The 18,809-nt window shown below is 34.7% G+C and overlaps 1 protein-coding gene across 1 annotated transcript in view; it reads left to right on the top strand.

Moving 5' to 3' along the window:
- The window catches only part of LOC149804461 (uncharacterized), a 44,165-nt gene extending 32,590 nt beyond the window's left edge, over window positions 1-11,575 (top strand). The window contains exons 8-9 of the mRNA XM_089940665.1: window positions 827-1,049; window positions 7,134-11,575. Coding sequence (XP_089796791.1) covers window positions 827-1,049; window positions 7,134-7,221 — 311 coding nt within the window. The 3' untranslated portion in view covers window positions 7,222-11,575. The remainder of the gene's footprint in view (window positions 1-826; window positions 1,050-7,133) is intronic.
- The last annotated feature ends 7,234 nt before the right edge of the window (window positions 11,576-18,809 follow it).

Below are 18,809 nucleotides of genomic sequence, written 5' to 3'. Positions count from 1 at the left end.
TAGTAAAGTCTCTATCATAGAGACAAGCTATGTAATCAATAAATTGTTTTGGTTTTTTGAAAGCCTTGTGACTATGTTGAGTGGGGGGTTTTTTTTGTTTTTTTTTCTTGCATTGTAAATAATAAATGTTGCTGTGATTGAACAATCCACTGATATTTCTGCCTAAGAGCATCCGATGACCAAATACATAATGTCAACCATTGCAGATTTTGCAGAAATAATATGAATTTTGATTCTGCATTCTGAATAAATTTACAGAAGAAAATCCAGGTTTTGTGGGATGAAATTTTGAATAGGAATTTTCTTGTTTTGGAATAAAAGTACATGTACCAGCATAATAGACTCACTCATTGAACATAGTTTTACAATGTCAAATGATAGGTGTATTAAATACAAAGTCAGTTAGACTAAGTAGGTGTATTAAATAAAACTAGTCAGTTAGACGAAGTAGTTGGAAATTATGAGAAAAGAAAGATACAGATAATTATGGTTATTATTTTGTCCAACAATGAAATGTAGAAGCAATTCAAGTTTCTGGATTTGGAGGAATGGAAATTAATTGTTACAGAGTAAAAGTTGTAATATAATTGCATGCAAAAGTTTACTTTGAAAGAGAGTGTTCCATTTCAGATTTATTACTACTAAGCCTGATCATGGGTTGTTGAAATTAAGACTATTTTTTTCAAGTTCTGTATAAGTTGTAAATACATCAAGTGGTGTGGGTAAATCACAGCAAAAACCTTTCTGGAAATAATTCAGTTCATTCATATTTTTCAAACTATCGGATGGTTTTAGCATAGTTAACCCGGTCTTTTCTTTTCTTCAGCCACGCCTTTCAAGTTTACAGGCAACATATCTCTCAACACAACACAGTCAGCAAAGAAGGCATTTGACCTGAAGGCCAGTCTTGCCAGACCCCTTACATGGAAGCCCCACTCGGGTAAACTCAAGCCCATGGGTGGGAACACGTCCATCTATATTAACAGAGCCAACAACAATAATACTAGCCAGAATATCACAATCAGTAAGACAGCAGTCACAAAAATAAGGTCAGTTCATGGTATTCCAGCATGAAATAGTTATGAATAACAAATTTCAAGAATTGTGCATATTTCTTGCAGGAATGATGGATGCAGATTTTCAGTAGCCAAAGCTTTTCCTACTTTTTTATCCAACTTTTTATGTGTCCCAAATTTTTCCAAAATGGCCTTATTATATGTACAATATTTCTTCAGTTTATGTTGAAACTAGATTACACACTGAGTGGCCATAGCAAAGTGAATTCAGCTATAATCTTTGTGATATGGCACTGAGTGTTTAAGGCAGCTTGGACTGAGATACAGATAGCATGTAAGACCATGCTTTACTTAAGGTTTACTTTGTCGGGTTAGTCAGTTAAAAAGGTTCGCTGTTTTTTTTTTCTTCATTATTTTACACAAATTTCAATCTGTTGTTTGATAAAATATCCCTAATTTTCCCTACTTTTTCCCTCCCTTTTTTTGTAAGGTAGTTCTATTGTTTCATAAGTGGATGATAGAAATTTCACAGAATGGTTAGTTGATGTCTATATCCTGTTTGCAGAGATCCTGGTAAGATGAGAGGCTGTGTTTAAATAATATAATGGACTTTTTTATGGCACATTTAAATGCTACAATGACTATAGATCATATCAAAAAATCCATAGGGACTATTTCTGCTTTAAACTACTACTGCCTTAAAAATGGCATTTATATTCAAATATAATTATAAAATGAATTAAACTTGAAGTTTGAAGATTTGCAACCAAAAATCATTTCCTGCTAAGGTGAACCTACACCTAAATTGATAATCATTTGATAATGACAAGAGCTGAAATTATACAGAAATTGGAACTGCATCCATTGCAATTAAGAAAATGGATAATTGGAATGAGTATATATATATATGTATGTATGTGTGTGTATATATATATATATATATATATATATATATATATATATATATATATATATATATATATATATATATATATATAAAATCATATGGCCAATAACAATTACAATAACAGACCAGCAAACAAGAAACTACTTAAGCCCAGAAAATCCAAGGTTGGTAAATTTTATCTTCTACCTAAAATCCACAAACAAGGAAATGAGGGCAGACCTATAATCTCCAGTAACGGGCATCCCACAGAAAGGATATCAGAATATTTGGATCATTTTATGAGACTACATGTCCACAAATTACCATCGTATCTTCAGGACGCAACAGATTACCTCAAAACGCTAAGCAAGTGAACCATTACTGCCAGATACATTGCTTGTTTCCTTAGATGTCACCTCTTTGTATACTAACATACCACACAACGAAGGGATACGGGCATGTAGAGAAGCATGGGAAACTAGAACTGCAGACAATCCACCTACACACTTCCTAGTCCAACCCTGGAGCTTGTCCTAAAACTCAGTAACTTCCAATTTAATGAAGAAAACTACCTCCAAATTAATGGAACCGCAATGGGTACAAAAATGGACTCTTTGTATGCTAATATTTTTATGGGAAAACTGGAGGGTCAGCTTATAGCATCGATTGAACCTACACCATACCAATGGGTATGCTTTATCAATGATATAGAAATGAAGTGGCAACATGGAAGAGAAAGTCTGGATGGTTTCATATCAAAAGCAAACAACTTCCATCCCTCACTAAAATTCACAGCAGAAGTCTCCAGGTCAAACCACGTCTTCCTGGACACAACAACTAGACTGGTAGAAAACAAACTCCATACAGACATCTACTTGAAACCAACTGCCAAACACCAGTACCTCCTTCCAAGCAGATGTCATCCAAAGAGCTAAACAAACAAACCGCGATGACCTACTAAAATATGGAAAGAAGGAAAAGGCTGATAGGATACCATTTATCCTTACCTACCATCCAGATAACCCCAAAGTAGGTAAAATCATTGGGAAACACTGGCCCATTGTGGAATCATCGGACGCACTAAAGTTAATTCTCCTTAACAAACCTGTAGTAGCCTACCAGAGATTAAAAAACTCAAGGACATCCTAGTCAGGGCGAAGCTAATGCCAATCACTAATCATGACCACCCTAGTCAATCTGGAACCTGTGGCGATTAAAGGTGCAAACCCTGTCAACATATGATAGAGACCAGGACATTTTCTAGCACAGTGACTAGAGAAAAACTAAACACATGGTCTAAACAAAACATGCAAAACAGAGAATGTCATTTACCTCATCACATGTAAGATCTGTAGCCTTCAATATGTCGAAGAAACTGAAAAGCTACACAAAAGGATCAACCTTCATAGATCTGATTAGATGACAAAGAAGCTGTACAGAAGCACGGTCACAGAACACTTCTCCTCCCTGCCCACACTTTCGGTGATATAACACTTATTGCAATTGTTCACAACCCCAACTGGAGTTCCCAAACCACAAAAGAAAAGGAATCTTACTGGATATGCACCTTAGAACACTGAAACCAAGCGGTTTAATCCAAGAAGACTAGAATAATGTTAATTCTGTCAAAATTTGTTTTTCAGTGATGAGGGTTTAAACAGGGAAGATGCTAATTTACATTAGTTTAGTTTGTTTATTATAAAAGTACTTCCTTATAATGCTTGGAACCATATAAAATACTGGCTTAATGTATTCACTCTAACTGTAAGATACTGTCAGATTCTCCAATCCATGGGACCACAGGCCACTTTTTATTTCTTCTTTTAGCAGCAGGTATAAATTAGTACCTGTAATGTAAATGTCAACTCTGATATTTATGATATGGATATTTCCAAGTCTTAGTACTTGAATAATGTTCGCCAGTGAGTCAGCCCAGTAATTGCAGGCCAAATTTTTTCAGAATATCTCATTGTTGGAAGCCCATATTGACACTGTTTAACATTAATATACTAGTACTTCAGCCGTAATGTAATAATTATTTCCTTACTGAAGTATATACAGGCATAATCAAGTGGTTCAGTTTTTCAAATTCAGGTGTGTGCCATTTCATCAGGTTGAAGAGCAATGGTAGCCAGAGAATGCCAAAGTCGGTCAACATGCAGTTTCTTTTCATTAATGAAACAATTATGGTTAATCACATTTGGCCAAAACTTCTCAGATTTTATTTTGTACTTTGTTTAAAACTTTGGAGGAAACAAAACTTTTATAGACATGATATGGACAGATCTTAATCAGACCAAGTTGTACAGTTTCACAGGCCTTCTTTTCCTGGCTTCAGATTCTATTTGTATCTGACTTAATTATTTTATTTCATTTGCAAATGTTAACATCTGATTTCTAATGTTTCAAGCTGTGTACTTTCTTCTAATCAAACAGTATCATTTTGATCTTTGTCATGTTTAAATCAGATATTTGAGTGCTGAATGATTTAAAAAAAAAAAAACATTTTAAAACATAATTAACTAAATTATTTGATGTTCTAGGAATTTTTGCTTGTTGTTTTTCTGAACATTTCACTACATTATAGTATCACCCATCTTCATGTTTTTCATAGAAATATTTATTTATCCACTGAAAAATGTTGACTACCCGATTATTGGGGGGGGGGGCATAGTTTCACTTTTGTGATCTAAGTAGTTCCCAAACCCCTGGGTCACGACCCAAATCAGGGTTGCCAGGAAATTGTATTTGAGGGAGGCAAAACAATACTTGTGGAAATGGGTTCATGAGGCTCAGAAAAATATTTTTAAGTGTCATGGCCCAAAAAAAGGATGGCAACCACTGTGGTGGCCCATTGGCAGACTTACACTTATTAGTGATATGCTTCATAATGAGGTAGCCCAATGGCAGACTTACACTTATTAGTGATATGCTTTATAATGAGGTAGCCCATTGGCAGACTTACACTTATTAGTGATATGCTTTATAATGAGGTAGCCCATTGGCAGACTCAGAAAAATATTTTTAAGTGTCATGGCCCAAAAAAAGGATGGCAACCACTGTGGTGGCCCATTGGCAGAGTTGCACTTATTAGTGATATGCTTCATAATGAGGTAGCCCAATGGCAGACTTACACTTATTAGTGATATGCTTTATAATGAGGTAGCCCATTGGCAGACTTACACTTATTAGTGATATGCTTTATAATGAGGTAGCCCATTGGCAGACTTACACTTATTAGTGCATGGCTCGAAATTAGCGGTAGTCCGCTAGCTCGAGGCTAGCAGATTTCCTGTCGGACTAGTAACTCTCATAATGTTAATAGTCTGATGGGCTAGTAAGTTTCGGTTATCAATAGTCAGCATTTGTTTACGCCATTCCCTAATAAAGACTTGACTTAGCAGATGTTCTGTAGAATCAAAGCAGTGGCCATTGTAAACACAGTCCTAACATATTAGCATGAGAAGATGAAGTCAATTTCTGCCTAGGAAAGGTGTGTTTCTATAACAAGAATCAATTCGAATTTGTGCATTTCACTTAACAGCGCAAATTATGGTCCCATCATAAACAACGGAATTTGGTAAACTATTCAAAGAAATTAGTTTGCACGTTTTTTTTTGTTTAAGGTTCTTTTTTTTTTCTTTTTCTTTTTTTTGCTCGCTACCCAGACACTCCAACAGTCACAAACAGGAAACTACATATTTTACATTTCCGTCGAAATAATTATAAGAATTAGATCAATTTATTACGATTACATTATTGACACATCCTTTCCATACAACTACTTTTTCTATGATGATAAGAATAGTTTTTATATTTTTCCCTTACAAGAATAAACAAATAATTGAATACACGGATATATCCAAGCAGCATGCCGTACATTTGTTGGGAAATAAAATCTCTGAGCATGGGCATCTAAGATTTGAAAATTTTCCGCCTTATTATTAATTTCAACAATACACTGAGGTTCGATTAATTTGGAATAATTACCAAACTTACTACTTATGATACCGTAATTGGAGCTGTTAAATACAACGCTCTGAGTGTTAGATGGCTTCGTTTGATGGGAACACACCTTTTCCAAACTGAAACAAACACTATCTTCTGATGCTAATATTTTATAGCAGTGTTTACAATAGCCACTGCTTTGATCATGCAGAACATCTGCTGAAGTTAAATCTTTTTTAGGGAGAGTCCATTTAATTGTGGGAGGGGGCAAAGACACATTTTTTGAAACATGTTTCTTGCTCCGACTTTCTTATATAATGGACACTGTGGCATCCCTTTTCTTGCTTTAAATAATTCATATCAGCTATACTATAACATCTCGTATTTCAAAACAAGGCACAATTCCCTCCTTATAAGACAGGCAAAATGTGGCATTTGATAGAAGGTGTTCAGCCACTGGAAAAAAAAAAAGCAAAAGTTAAATGAGAATGATGAGGAATAATTCTTCTGATAGGGAAAAGCTTAATGGAAGTTTCAGAAGAAATGGACAAGAGACAGGGAATGGCTGAATTATGACGAGGAAAGGAACTTTACGTGGTGTAACTGGTGTATGCAAGTCACAAAAACAAACAGAAAACATCCAGTTTTTTGTTGGGGGTTGTTCGAACTTTAAAATTGAATTGATAAACGTACATGAAAGCTGTGTGACATTGTTTTGTGAACAGGACTAGTAAAGATTTGGCAGGACTAGTAAATTCCTCAATATACTAGTCCTTCTGGCTACAAAGAAATTTGTGTTAAATTCGAGCCCTGTAGTGATATGCTTCATAATGAGGTAGCCCATTCGCAGACTTACACTTATTAGTGATATGCTTTGTAATGAGGTAGCCCATTCGCAGACTTACACTTATTAGTGATATGCTTTATAATGAAGAACATTTTAAAAAATATATTTCCACTTAATGAAATGAGATTTTAGACCATAACTGCCATATAACAGGAATGCTGCATATGTAGGTAGCATCCTAAGCCATGTTTAACATCAAATTCTTTCAGTTTATTAGGCATTACTGGATTTCTTAACCAAATATTTTCCTCAAAGTTAATTTATTCAATTATTCGGTCTTATATATCCTTGTAATAATAACACTTATTTTGCATATTAATAAAAGGAGTTTTCATTCATTATTTCGCTAACAAGGTAGATAAAGAAAGATAAAGACTGTTTTTACTGTTTAAAAAAAAGAATACTGTGTATTTAAAAAGAAATATTTCTTTTCCAGGGACCAGAAAAGGGTAGATATTGCCAAGAGACGAGCAGACAAAAAAACTAGTGCTATGATGGCAAGACGAGGCATCAATGTGTCTTAACACAGGGGCAAGACTTATCAACTGGATACAACTGATTATTTTTAATTGAACTTTTATCATATACATTGGTCATGTCAATTTCCACAACTAATAATGTACATTTCTGGCTGGAGTTCTATTGACAGAAATTTATTTCAGTTTACATTATTGCCAGTTACTGTCTCATCTCAGTTTATATTAAATTAAACTATGCACATCACAATGGACAAGAATATAATGAGCTAGTAACTTAAACTCTAAGGCTGGTGAATGCCAAGTTCTTAAAATATTTAGGCATGAAGATGAATATAATGACCAAGGACACTGCCTAGTTTTATTTTTTTCTAGATTACCCAAGTCTTAAAGTTTTGACTTTTATAAGCGCATTCAGATAGAAAGAAGAAAACAAAGAAACTGCACAGTTGTGTATTAATATTTGTTGGTTTAGTGTCAATATTTTCCATTTCTCAGTAGTTTTGAAATGATGCCTTTCTGTTTTAGATCCCGTAGTGTTTTGCATTCAAGTTTCAGGAGGAAACTATACTCGAGTCAACACATATTTTATTAAAGATGTTCTCAAAAACTGCATGTCAAATGTGCATTCCAAAGGAGTTTGATTTCATTGGAATGGTTGTTCTGGGGTCTGCACTTTCAGATATGATCGATAAGGAATTGTCGCTAACTGTCAGGTCTAAAGTTTGGTATTGTGCTTTTCCATTTTAGCTATTTGGAGCTGTTTATTGGTTTATTGTTTTCAATAGCCTGAAAATATTTTTACCAGACAGGTCTTATTTGATGGACTTTATTTACTTGCTTACAATTCAGTTGGGGTCAATTTAGGAGCAATTTCAGATTGTAGAGATAAATTATCATTCAAGTTTCCTTTACAGTGGTTCTCACTAACTGTTTTTAACGAAAAAATTCTTGAATTGGAGAGGTTGCCTTGAAAACTTCAGGAATTTCATCAAGTTGTTTTTCCTTGAAAAGTCATTAACTTTGTTGAAAACAAAATTTTCTCCAAAATTCCTTAATTATACTTTAGGAATACAATATGTTTAAACTGAATAAAAATTATCACATTTTAAATAAATTCTGATTTTAAAAAAAAAAAGTAATAGAATTCAATAAATAATGCGGAAAAAAATGGGAGGATCAAATGACACTGGTGATTACTAGAAGGAGTTGTGTCCCTTTACTGTAATGGAATATATGCAATGATAGATAAAATAGTAGATGGAGCAAGTTAAAATTCTGGAAGAGAAAATACTCAATGAAAACTTTTAGAAATCCCTGAAAAGACTCCAGGATTGCACAAACCATGTTTACACTCACTGGGATCTCTATAGTTATTACATCTTGCAAAGATATTATTCTGTGCAAGATAACTCACTGTAATGGGAATTGTTAGATTCTAACCTAATTTGGGATGCAGCTTTATACCGGTGAGAGCTCTAAAGTATTATATTTAGCCATCTATCGATGTGGTAGAAGATATGCAGCTCCTGATAAAACATCATCCTGACTTGCATTTTACAGACAGGTTCCCAGTCTCCTGGCTGTCACCAACCATATTTTTAGCTGCCAATCCCAAATTTTTTGCTATTACCCAACCCTGTCTTTAGAAGAAATAATGAAATAACAATATCATATGTTGTATGTAACATGCAAAACTTGTATTTTACCAATTCCGACTACAGTTGAAAATGGTAAAGCAAGTAAGTAAGTAAGTAGTAGTAAGTACAAGACGCTTCAGACCTTTCACACCTAGTGTTAACTATTTGGAAAGTTATGCTGGGATGAGTTGTCCAAGTGCATTCATTGTTGAAAGCAGGATATTTTCTAAAAACCAAACAGTAGCTGTAGCTTTACCCAGGAGCTACCAAACCTTTCATCAAATCCTTCCATCCTGAAATGTTTTAAATGCTGTTCCTTCAAAGAATACTTGGAAGCCAGGAAAGGCAGTTTCATCGTGGAGTAGTCACCCATAGGTGTAGTTTAGAATTTTGTATCATTTTCACGTGACCTCTTTGAGTATTCAGAGTGCTATGGTATGTATTTTAAACAATGGCCTTCCCTTGGTACCACATACGTTAAATGGAACAGCTCATAGTAGATAGTTTAACTTTTCGTTCAGTAATAGTTAAAACATTTTTATCTTTAATAAGTCAACACACAAGCCAATATTACAATGTTTATAAAAATTGACCTCATACGAGGCCATTGCTTGTGTTACTTTGTCATGCAATCTCAATCTCATGGCCAACATTTTCTTGACATGACCAACATGTGACTACCAACCTATGATGACATGCATCACACTGCCAGAACTTAGATGATACCAGCTTGTCAATTTAGGCTACTACCAACTAATTTAGGTACAAAGCCTACGACAATTCAATTTCTAACTTTAAACTTCCATCCCTCATTCACTGCCTCGGATGCAGCAGGTTGTGGGTTCAATCCCCAGCCAAGTCATACCAAAGTGGTACTAACAGCTACCTCGCTTGGCGCTCAGCATTAAGAGGTTAGTGTTAGGACTGGTCGGCATGGTGTCCAGATAATGTGACTGGGTGGAACATCATGCTACATGTCTGCAACATGATGCCCCAGTGCTAGACATCACTATATACTGCTACATTGCAGACATCATAGCGATATGACTGAAAAATTGTTAAAGCAATGTTAAAAATCCAAAATCACATCACATCCATCCCTCATTCTCATGTTTAAGATGATGAATCTTTTTCATGTTGGCATTTACAAATAAAAGCTGAAGAAAATGTTCACTGCATAGAAGAACCATTAAAGTTTAACCCTTCATGTTTACTAATAACAAGCTGCTGTGTACACAACTTCACTGTACAGGCATCTTGCAAAAGGTATGGCATATCAGGTGAAATAACATTCTAATTCATCATGGTGAAGGGATTGTTTTCCATCTTTCAATCTTTATTGTCTGCAATAAATAGTCCTTATGTTAAGTAAATAATACTTTGATTGTTATTACTTTATGCTGTCAACTATGCTATATGAGGAAACATAAGGAGTAATTTAAACTTTTAAATGTAAATCACATGAATAGATTTTTTAATAATTTTAGAAAGGTGCTTTTCTAATCAATGTTAGTCAGAGTTACTCTCTTGACAGATCTGAAAATTAATATATGCTTTTATGAAAATTTGCTTTTATGTATGACATTGTACGTGAAAAACTGAATTTTCTTGTGTTAGTTTAAGTAGACAAGTACAGAAATATTATATGACTGAGTTGCTGACATTATTCATTGTATTTTGACAAAACTGTACACCATCTTACAAAAGAAACATAACATACTGCAATGTCCCCAAAAAAACATCAAATACTTCCACCCAAACTATCCTCCAATCATAAGATAGGTCTGAATCCTTTATCCTCTCCATGATAGTTCAAAAATGCTATTAGATGGGGATCTGAAAATGTGTTATTCTGAAGTTACTTTTGCAAGATGGTATATTTTCATTTTCAGGAGGAATGTTTTAATGTGAAATCTTTGAGAGTTTGTGATTTTGTAAATAGCATCTATTATCTTCTCCCTCTTCTCTGTCATTCTTTCTTTCATCCTTTGGTGTTGTTTGGGGTATGAACATGCACATGTAGATTTAAAAGGAAATATTGTTTGATGTTACAATCATACCTGTATAAAGGACATAGAATGTATGGTCAGGTACTGTCAGTTATATACATAGCCTGAAACATTAATTTTATTAACAAAGCAATTTCAGATGGAAATGTCCTTAGATATTTCCAAGCATAAGCTATAAAGAAAACAGTTGTTCTGCAGCCGTGGACAAGTTCAAAACTTTGTTTGGCAAGTAAATTACATTTATCTTGTGTACAGTCTTGTATGGAGCTCAAATTCAGATTTCTATTCATTTTTTTGGCTGCATTTAAGTCGCCATTTTCAAAAAAGTAGGCTTCATCTGTATTCAAATCAATGAGATTATCCATCTGCTACTCTAGTCAAATATTTAAAGAAGGTCTTAATGACAACTCAAGTGCATCTAAATGGTTAAGATCATAATACAATTTAAAATGTATGCCTTTTTGAGCTGCATCATGAAAATGTACAAATTTTACCTCTAAATTGTTAAGATCAAAATTCAAATGGGAACGGATATAAAAGTTTTACTTAGCTCCAAAATAAACTAACCTTACTAAGGCTCAAGAACAAATGTTAATTTCTAGCCCTGTATACTTCTCGTTTTCATCTTGTTGAAAATTTACAGTACTATTCTTCTGTGCTGAAGCAAAACTAAAGTAGAAATAGATGTTAGCTTTGAGTCTTATTTCTTTCTTATATCTGTATTTACACAAAATAAAAAGATTCGTATGGGAATATTGTTTCCTTTTGTCTTCCTTTATACATCATTCACTTTAAACTTTATTGTAACCGCTCCAGTGGCCTAGTGGTTAGAGCATCCACCTTGGATACTGGAGGTTGTGGGATCGAAACCCGGCCAAGTCATATAAAAGACTTACAAAAATAGTACTAACAGCTGCCTCGCTTAGCACTCAGCATTAAGAGGTTAGCTTTAGGACTGGTCGGCCTGGTGTCAGGATAATGTCACAGGGTGGGACATTATGCTACATGTCTGCGGCATGATGCCCTAGTGCTAGACATCACTATAAACTGCCACACTGCAGACGTTGTAGTGATATGATTGAAAAATTTTTAATACTCGTGTAAAATTCCAATCACACACACAGTCTTCATTCTTCCTTTGATCTGTCACATCAGTGCAAGGGCATTTATGCATTAGGGCCAATTTTGCCAGTCCATCATATCAAGTCATGCAGTATAGAACCTTACTAACAGCAATGGCATGTTCGCTCTGACAGCTTATCTTAGGTCATCAGCCTTGCCCTGGGCCAGCAAATTAATGTAATAATAACAGGTAAAATATTAGAACTATTAAAATGTATTTTGGGAATTAAATTAATTTTAATCATGCCATTATTGCCCAATGCCCTCCCACCTCTGGTGTCTTTTCAGTCTTGTTCCAAGTCAAAGTGAGATGATATTCTGAATGATAAAGCTGATGGATTTTTTTAATTCCAGACCTGCAATTACTACCAATGGAGGGAATAATCACCTTGGAATGGGGACTAGCACCAGAAAAAGACAAAGCAATGCAGTAACAAGAATTACATTAAGACTAATTTTATCCACCCCTGTCCCCAAAATATATTTTGCTCTTTTGTTTCATTAAATTTGTCCATTAATATATATCTATACCAATAACTCACTTTCACAGCTAGTAGTTCCATAGTTTCTCAAACATGTTATTTTCAAGTTTTGGAATTTGTTACTGGGTAGTAGCTTTCACTGGCTTCATGGCGGATAGTAAAATTATCGAAAAAGTTTGTTAAATATACTTTCATTAATACAAACTTTGGAACTATTTTTACAATTACATATCGGGGCCCCAAGTGGTCTAAAGCACTCCGTTACAGATCACTGCCATCTCACCTCTGTCTGCATGGGTTCGAGTCTAGGGTTCGGCCGATGTGGGTATGTGAGAAAGCTTGCCAGTAGCTTCTCGTGGGTCAGGGGTTCTTTCTCCACCATTAATACTGGCCGCCATACATAGCCTATCCTGTGCTGAAAAATGGCGTTAAACCCCACCACAACAATTACATATCAACATAAATCACTCCCATAAATGCATATGGGTAGCAAACATATTCTAGGAAGGATTTTCTAAAGAAAAATGGCAAATTTCCAATCCAGTTAGGACATGTTTCTTTCTATATTAATTCCAGAAATTGTTCCAATGGTTTGTGTCCAATCCACTCCACATTGTGATATCACTCAACATTTGGAAAATGGTGTAATGATGCCACACTGATGGTCTCTTTCTACAAATTGGAAAGTATTTTATATAATTTTCTGATATTTTTAAGATTGTACCATATTTCTCACATTTATATTACACTCACTGGTTCTGATTTTCAACTGGTATTGGCAGTTTTTCAGGCAGCGGAAATCATGAGAGCATTGTTGATTCACCTTTCCAATCTTGAAATGGAATCACTCAAGATAGTAGGTGAGCAAAGCATGTGCATTTCTCTTGTGCAATCCCTGCCTCTATTATTATCATTGTTTTTATCTTAATGTTAAGCATATGAAGTGGTTGTTTTTTCTAAAATCATCTGAATGCAGGATGAATAAAGTCATCTGAATGCAGGATGAATGCTGATATGTATATTCTAGTCTTTATAATATACATACCAGCAATCAGATGGAAATCTAAAACTGGCTTTTGGACATTTGGTTTGAGGTTTTTTTTAGGTGTGATTGTCTTCTAGGGGTTGTACTGAGATATTTATGAAAAACTGACTTGTGATGCATTAATTTTGATTGACTTTAGCAGAGGTGTATATGAAAATGGCAAACAACTATAACTCATTTCAGTACCGAGTTCACTAATCCAGTCTTAAGTGCCTGTGATATGAATTCTGTTTGTTTCTGCTATATATAAATCAAGTAAAAACTTGTTGCACAGCTTTCAAATTATTGCAATTTGAAAGTGTCACCATCACCTTCAATAAAGTCAGCATAGGTGGTGTGTAGGAAGTGATGTTTCACCATGACAAAGAACTCATACTTAGAGGTTTTTGGGAATTGATGAGAGGTGATGAAATGAACAGTGATCTGGTGGAAATTGAAATGACTAATAAAGTTAACATGGTCACATTTATATTGTGTAAGCAACATAGAGAAAATAAATACATAAGACCCCTATTTTGGCCAAAATTATTTACAACTCTTTAAAAATAAACTGCGGTTAGGGTTCCCATGCTACTGGGAAATTGGGGGAAAAGTCGGGAGAACTGATAATTTTTTTCCTGACCGTGAAAAGTCCTTGAATTTCACAAACATTGATAAATGTCGGGGGAAAACCCGGGAATTTTCTGCCACCACTTGACGCCTGAAACAATCACGCAATTGAGTCCTAACTAAACTGATCATGAGTTAAATTTATTGAGTTCTCACCAGAATATTCGGAGGATGCAGCACGGATCATTTGGTTGCTTGCAATAAACATATATGCTAGTCAATCCAAACGCCCAGTGGATTAGATTCGTCCAGTAGATTTTTATTTTCAAAGTCAGCTCGATATCCGTATCTTTCCTTATATGGAAGGTATAAAAACAAATCAAGCATCACAAGAGACCAACATGGTGGTGGCAAAGCGTAACCGCTTACCGGATGGCCTAGCAAACTTTAAATGTTGTTAGACTGATACATGCATTAAATTGATAGGAAAATTACTATTTTCTCAGAAATTGTGACAATTAGAATTGTTTATGTCTTTAACCTGCTGAAAGACAAGATAAAACTAGGTTGCTGACCTGGTACTCGCGATTTGCATTGCTAGTCTCACGAGTACACAAATCTAACAACCTACATTTTCCAATGTTGTAGAGAAAAAAATAATAAAAATATTAAATGAAAGTTGTATACTGGTTGTAGATAGCAAAACATAATTATGGTATTGACGTCACCTTGCACCTTCCTGATGACTTTCTTACAATAGATCCTCCTGCATGTGGTGAGAGAACGATGGCTTTGTTGACTTTAATTTTCCACAGATTGAAGATTCCTACAGCTCCAAACAAGACCATTGGCCCATGTACAGTTATAGAATGTTTGGGAATAATTCTGGACTCGGAGCAAATGCAAGCATGTTTACCGCAGTATAAAGTGAAGCATATTGTGAACTACATTTAACACTTTCTTAACAAACAAAGTGTCCGCAAGCAAGAACTGCTCCAGTTACTGGGCCACTTAAACTTTGCTACTCGTGTTATCCTACCAGGGCGTGTGTTTGTGTCATATCTCATACGACTATCTACCAAAGTCAGGGAACTCGATCATTACTCAGATGCAAATTGCCAAGAGGAACTATACATGTGGCACCAATTTTTAGCTTCATGGAATGGAGTTTCTCTGCTTCTTGACAATCAGTCCACTACATCAGATGATTTTGAATTATGCACAGATGCTTCATCCAAAGTAGGGTATGGGGGTTATTTCAAAACTCATTGGTTTGCAGCTGCATGGTCTGATGATCTTTAAATGCTTTTTTTCTGTGGAGGATGATTTATCTATGGCATTCAGGGAGTTGTATCCTATTGTTGTGGCTGCCATTATTTGGGGTGCAGAATGGACAGGCAAACGCATAATATTTACATGTGATAATATGGCCACAGTGAAAACATTCTTGGGAGACAAGATCTGCTGCACGTTTTCTTTGGGCATTCACTTCATTCCATTCCGTTTATTCACCCAAGAATCTAATGTCAGCACTATATGGTGTATTCAAACTAAACCATTAAGTAAAGTCCACACAGTTGCCGCTGTCATCCAAACCTTCGTTGGACAGCCCAGACTTTGCTCCTTCAGTTTCCGCTGAAGAAACTTTACTCAAGGGTTATCCATAACATTCTATCAAGGAGTTTCACAGACCAGCTGTGACCTCTGTACAACCATGTTGTGCCATTCAGTAGCCACTGAATCACTCTCTGACAATGAACCAAAACAGTAGTAGCAGACAGTCCCCCTAGGCAAACAGTATAATTATAAATAAAATCTTAACTGGATCTGTGTTTTCTTGTGTATAAACTGGTTGTAATAAAAATATGAAAAACGAAAGAACACAAAATTCTCCATATTTAAATATAACAAGAATAACTTCTGCAGTTTTGTTGTATCACGTGACAACCATGTTGACATGTGCTCTCTGCTTGATAAATCAGACTACAAAAAGTATCTGACTTTCATTTAATATAATTGAATTTCTGTACAACAACATTATAAAGGAGTTTGTTGTTGATATCACTTGACTACTGGACTTCCGATGTCATTTGAGATTTGTGAAGTCATGTGACAAGTAATGCAAATGACAATTACTGGGTCAGGTTTAATCTATGCCGTAGTTTCGTCGTCTGTCAGTGGATGAAAGACATAACGATTATAATACTTGCCATATCTCAGAAAATAAATAATTTTCTAGGCCCACTGGTAAGCGATAACCATGTCGATACCACATGGTTGCAGCAAATTCTAAATTTTCGATATCCAGTTGTAATGACCCCACACCCCAACCTAAATGTCCAAATATGGAAAATGAGGTGGTAATATTCAGAGGAAACTCGGATTAGAAAATGGACTGCTATTCGTTTCAAGGCAAATTTGTAGTCCAAATTGTTGAATCTTAGAGTTGAAATGAGAAATTGTCGTTCCTTGTATTATATATTAAAAAACGATACAAGTCTCTGTATCAATACAGGTTTGGGGACTGGTTGAACAAATTACAAGAAGACAAGTTGATTTTACAGAAAATTCAGTCCTTGTTTATATAACTATACCATTCTGAAGGTCTTTTGTCAAAATTTAAATCATCCGTTTTGACAATGTTTTTAAATGATGGATTTTTAACAAGATCGTCTTAAGGAGATTAGGTTGTTTGAAAAATTTCTGTACAACAACAGAAAGTTGTTGGAATTTTATTGGCACAGATAAATTCAGGGTTAAACTCTTTTCGTTAGAAGTTAAGATTCTAATTATATGCGCTTATTGTTTTGGTTTTATACTGTAATTGGAAATGTTACTTTCTATGATATGCATATATATGTGTGTACATGTATATATATTGCTATATAATTCTTTAGAATTAAAGGTTTGAAAGGAAACAAAACATAATTTATGTTCGTTATGTTGTTCCCACCAAGCAACATAATGCAGCAAAATAAAGTTAGAATTTTAATCTGTACATTGAAATGACTTTACATGCCAATTTATAGGAATAAAATCAAACTCGTTTCGTGTGAGACATTTTGTGGTTTTGTACATGATCATAGTTTCTGACTTCGACGTTTTTGGAGAGCCTTCAAAGAGAAACATCTTTAAATTTAGAAAGCTCATGTTTTATAATCTAAAACGTTCATTAATTCCATTCAGTAATGGTCATATGTGAACCTTGAAACAAAGTAATTTCATTCTGGAAAAACCCTGGAAATTTATCTTGAGCGTGGAGTGCAGTTCTTTTAGATGTAAAATGTCACCTCTTATATCTGAACATAGTCTTAAATGTTCAATGAACGCATTTGCAATTCAATTTTCTGTACACAGTGATAATGATACTTTTTTTTTTCTCTCCCTGAATTCTCTCCCTGAATGACTGCTGAAATGACATTTCAAATCCATTTTTCAATGTCAAGAAGGGCTTGTGATGCTCTGATCATCTGTTATATGCTTGTGAAACTGTAAAATTATACAGTAAGCGAGACTCACAAAACTTTTTTATATCCCCTGGATAGATGCAGTAAATCGATTATAGATCAAAATCTACTGCAAATTTCTTTCTTATGAATTTGTTTCCCCCAAACAAAACCTGCTCTTTTTCAGATTCTGACAAGTTGTGACTACATACTAAACAAGAAAATTAGCCAATTTTTTTTCAGAAGTATACAGTGATGAAATCTGACTAACCCTTTTGACAGTACTTTAGTTACTCTGAAGACTGGGAAAGCAATTAAGTTCCATGTCTATCTCAAAGGGCATTTAAGTAAATTGTATAGAAATTGATCAGTGATCTTGACCTAAGATAAACCCTGACTATGATTCACAATATGCCATAAAATAGATTAACACAAGTGTACCATGAACTTCAAACAACTTTTAAGATATAAAGTAGAAATGAAAGTAAGCATTAAAAAAAGTAAACCAAATTTCATTGATTATCTTAAATAGCTCAGAAGTTACAAAGCAAGAGGGAAAATCTTATGAAACCTAAACTAATGGCTTCTAATCTTGCTTTTGAAGAAAGCACACACACAAGCACATCCATTTGGCTTGAACGCACTTAATGATGATGTAAGATATACTAAGTTTAATCTGTTAATCTCAGACGACTTTAGTCATATGGAACGGAAATGGAGTGAAGAAAGGATGGAAATGCAGACTCAGTGTCCCCTACTTTTTATGAAGAGGTGGGATGGAAGGGGACATTTCTACTTAAAATGACATAAGAACAATATCTAGCAATGTACAATTGGCTAGTCCTGTAATGACATCAGGCACAGCAAATTCAAGCCTTAATCAAGGAAAGGAATGGACAATGTAACTAATTTCAACAGTCAACTTTAAGAATTTACTGGGAGTAAATTTTCTTGGAAAACTGGATTTATAATTTGAACATACTGTTAAAAAAGGCAAGAAAACATGCGAACTAAATTATTTAAGATTTTCTCCATCCGTGACCTTATTGATTTTTTTATGCCAATATAATCCCTGGATTGAGTTCCTGTTGGGATTTATAGAAGCAATTTATAATTTTGTATCATTTTCATATGAACTCTTTGAGTAACCAGATTACCCTGGAATATTTGTTTTTTAAATATGCCTTCTTTCGGTACCATATGTTTATATGGAAGAACCATTATTATATTCCATTAAATGTGGGTGTGGGTGATCTGGATTTTTAATGTTGCTTTTACAATTTTTCAGTCAGATTGCTACGATGTCTGCAGTGTGACAGTTTATAGTGATGTCTAGCACTGGG

Source organism: Sinohyriopsis cumingii, chromosome 2 (genome assembly GCF_028554795.1).
Source record: "Sinohyriopsis cumingii isolate HCF-2022 chromosome 2, ASM2855479v2, whole genome shotgun sequence".
In the NCBI taxonomy this organism is placed as follows: Eukaryota; Metazoa; Mollusca; class Bivalvia; order Unionida; family Unionidae; genus Sinohyriopsis; species Sinohyriopsis cumingii.
The sequence above is the reverse complement of the archived record's forward strand: the minus strand, read 5'-3'. Positions and strand labels throughout refer to the sequence as shown.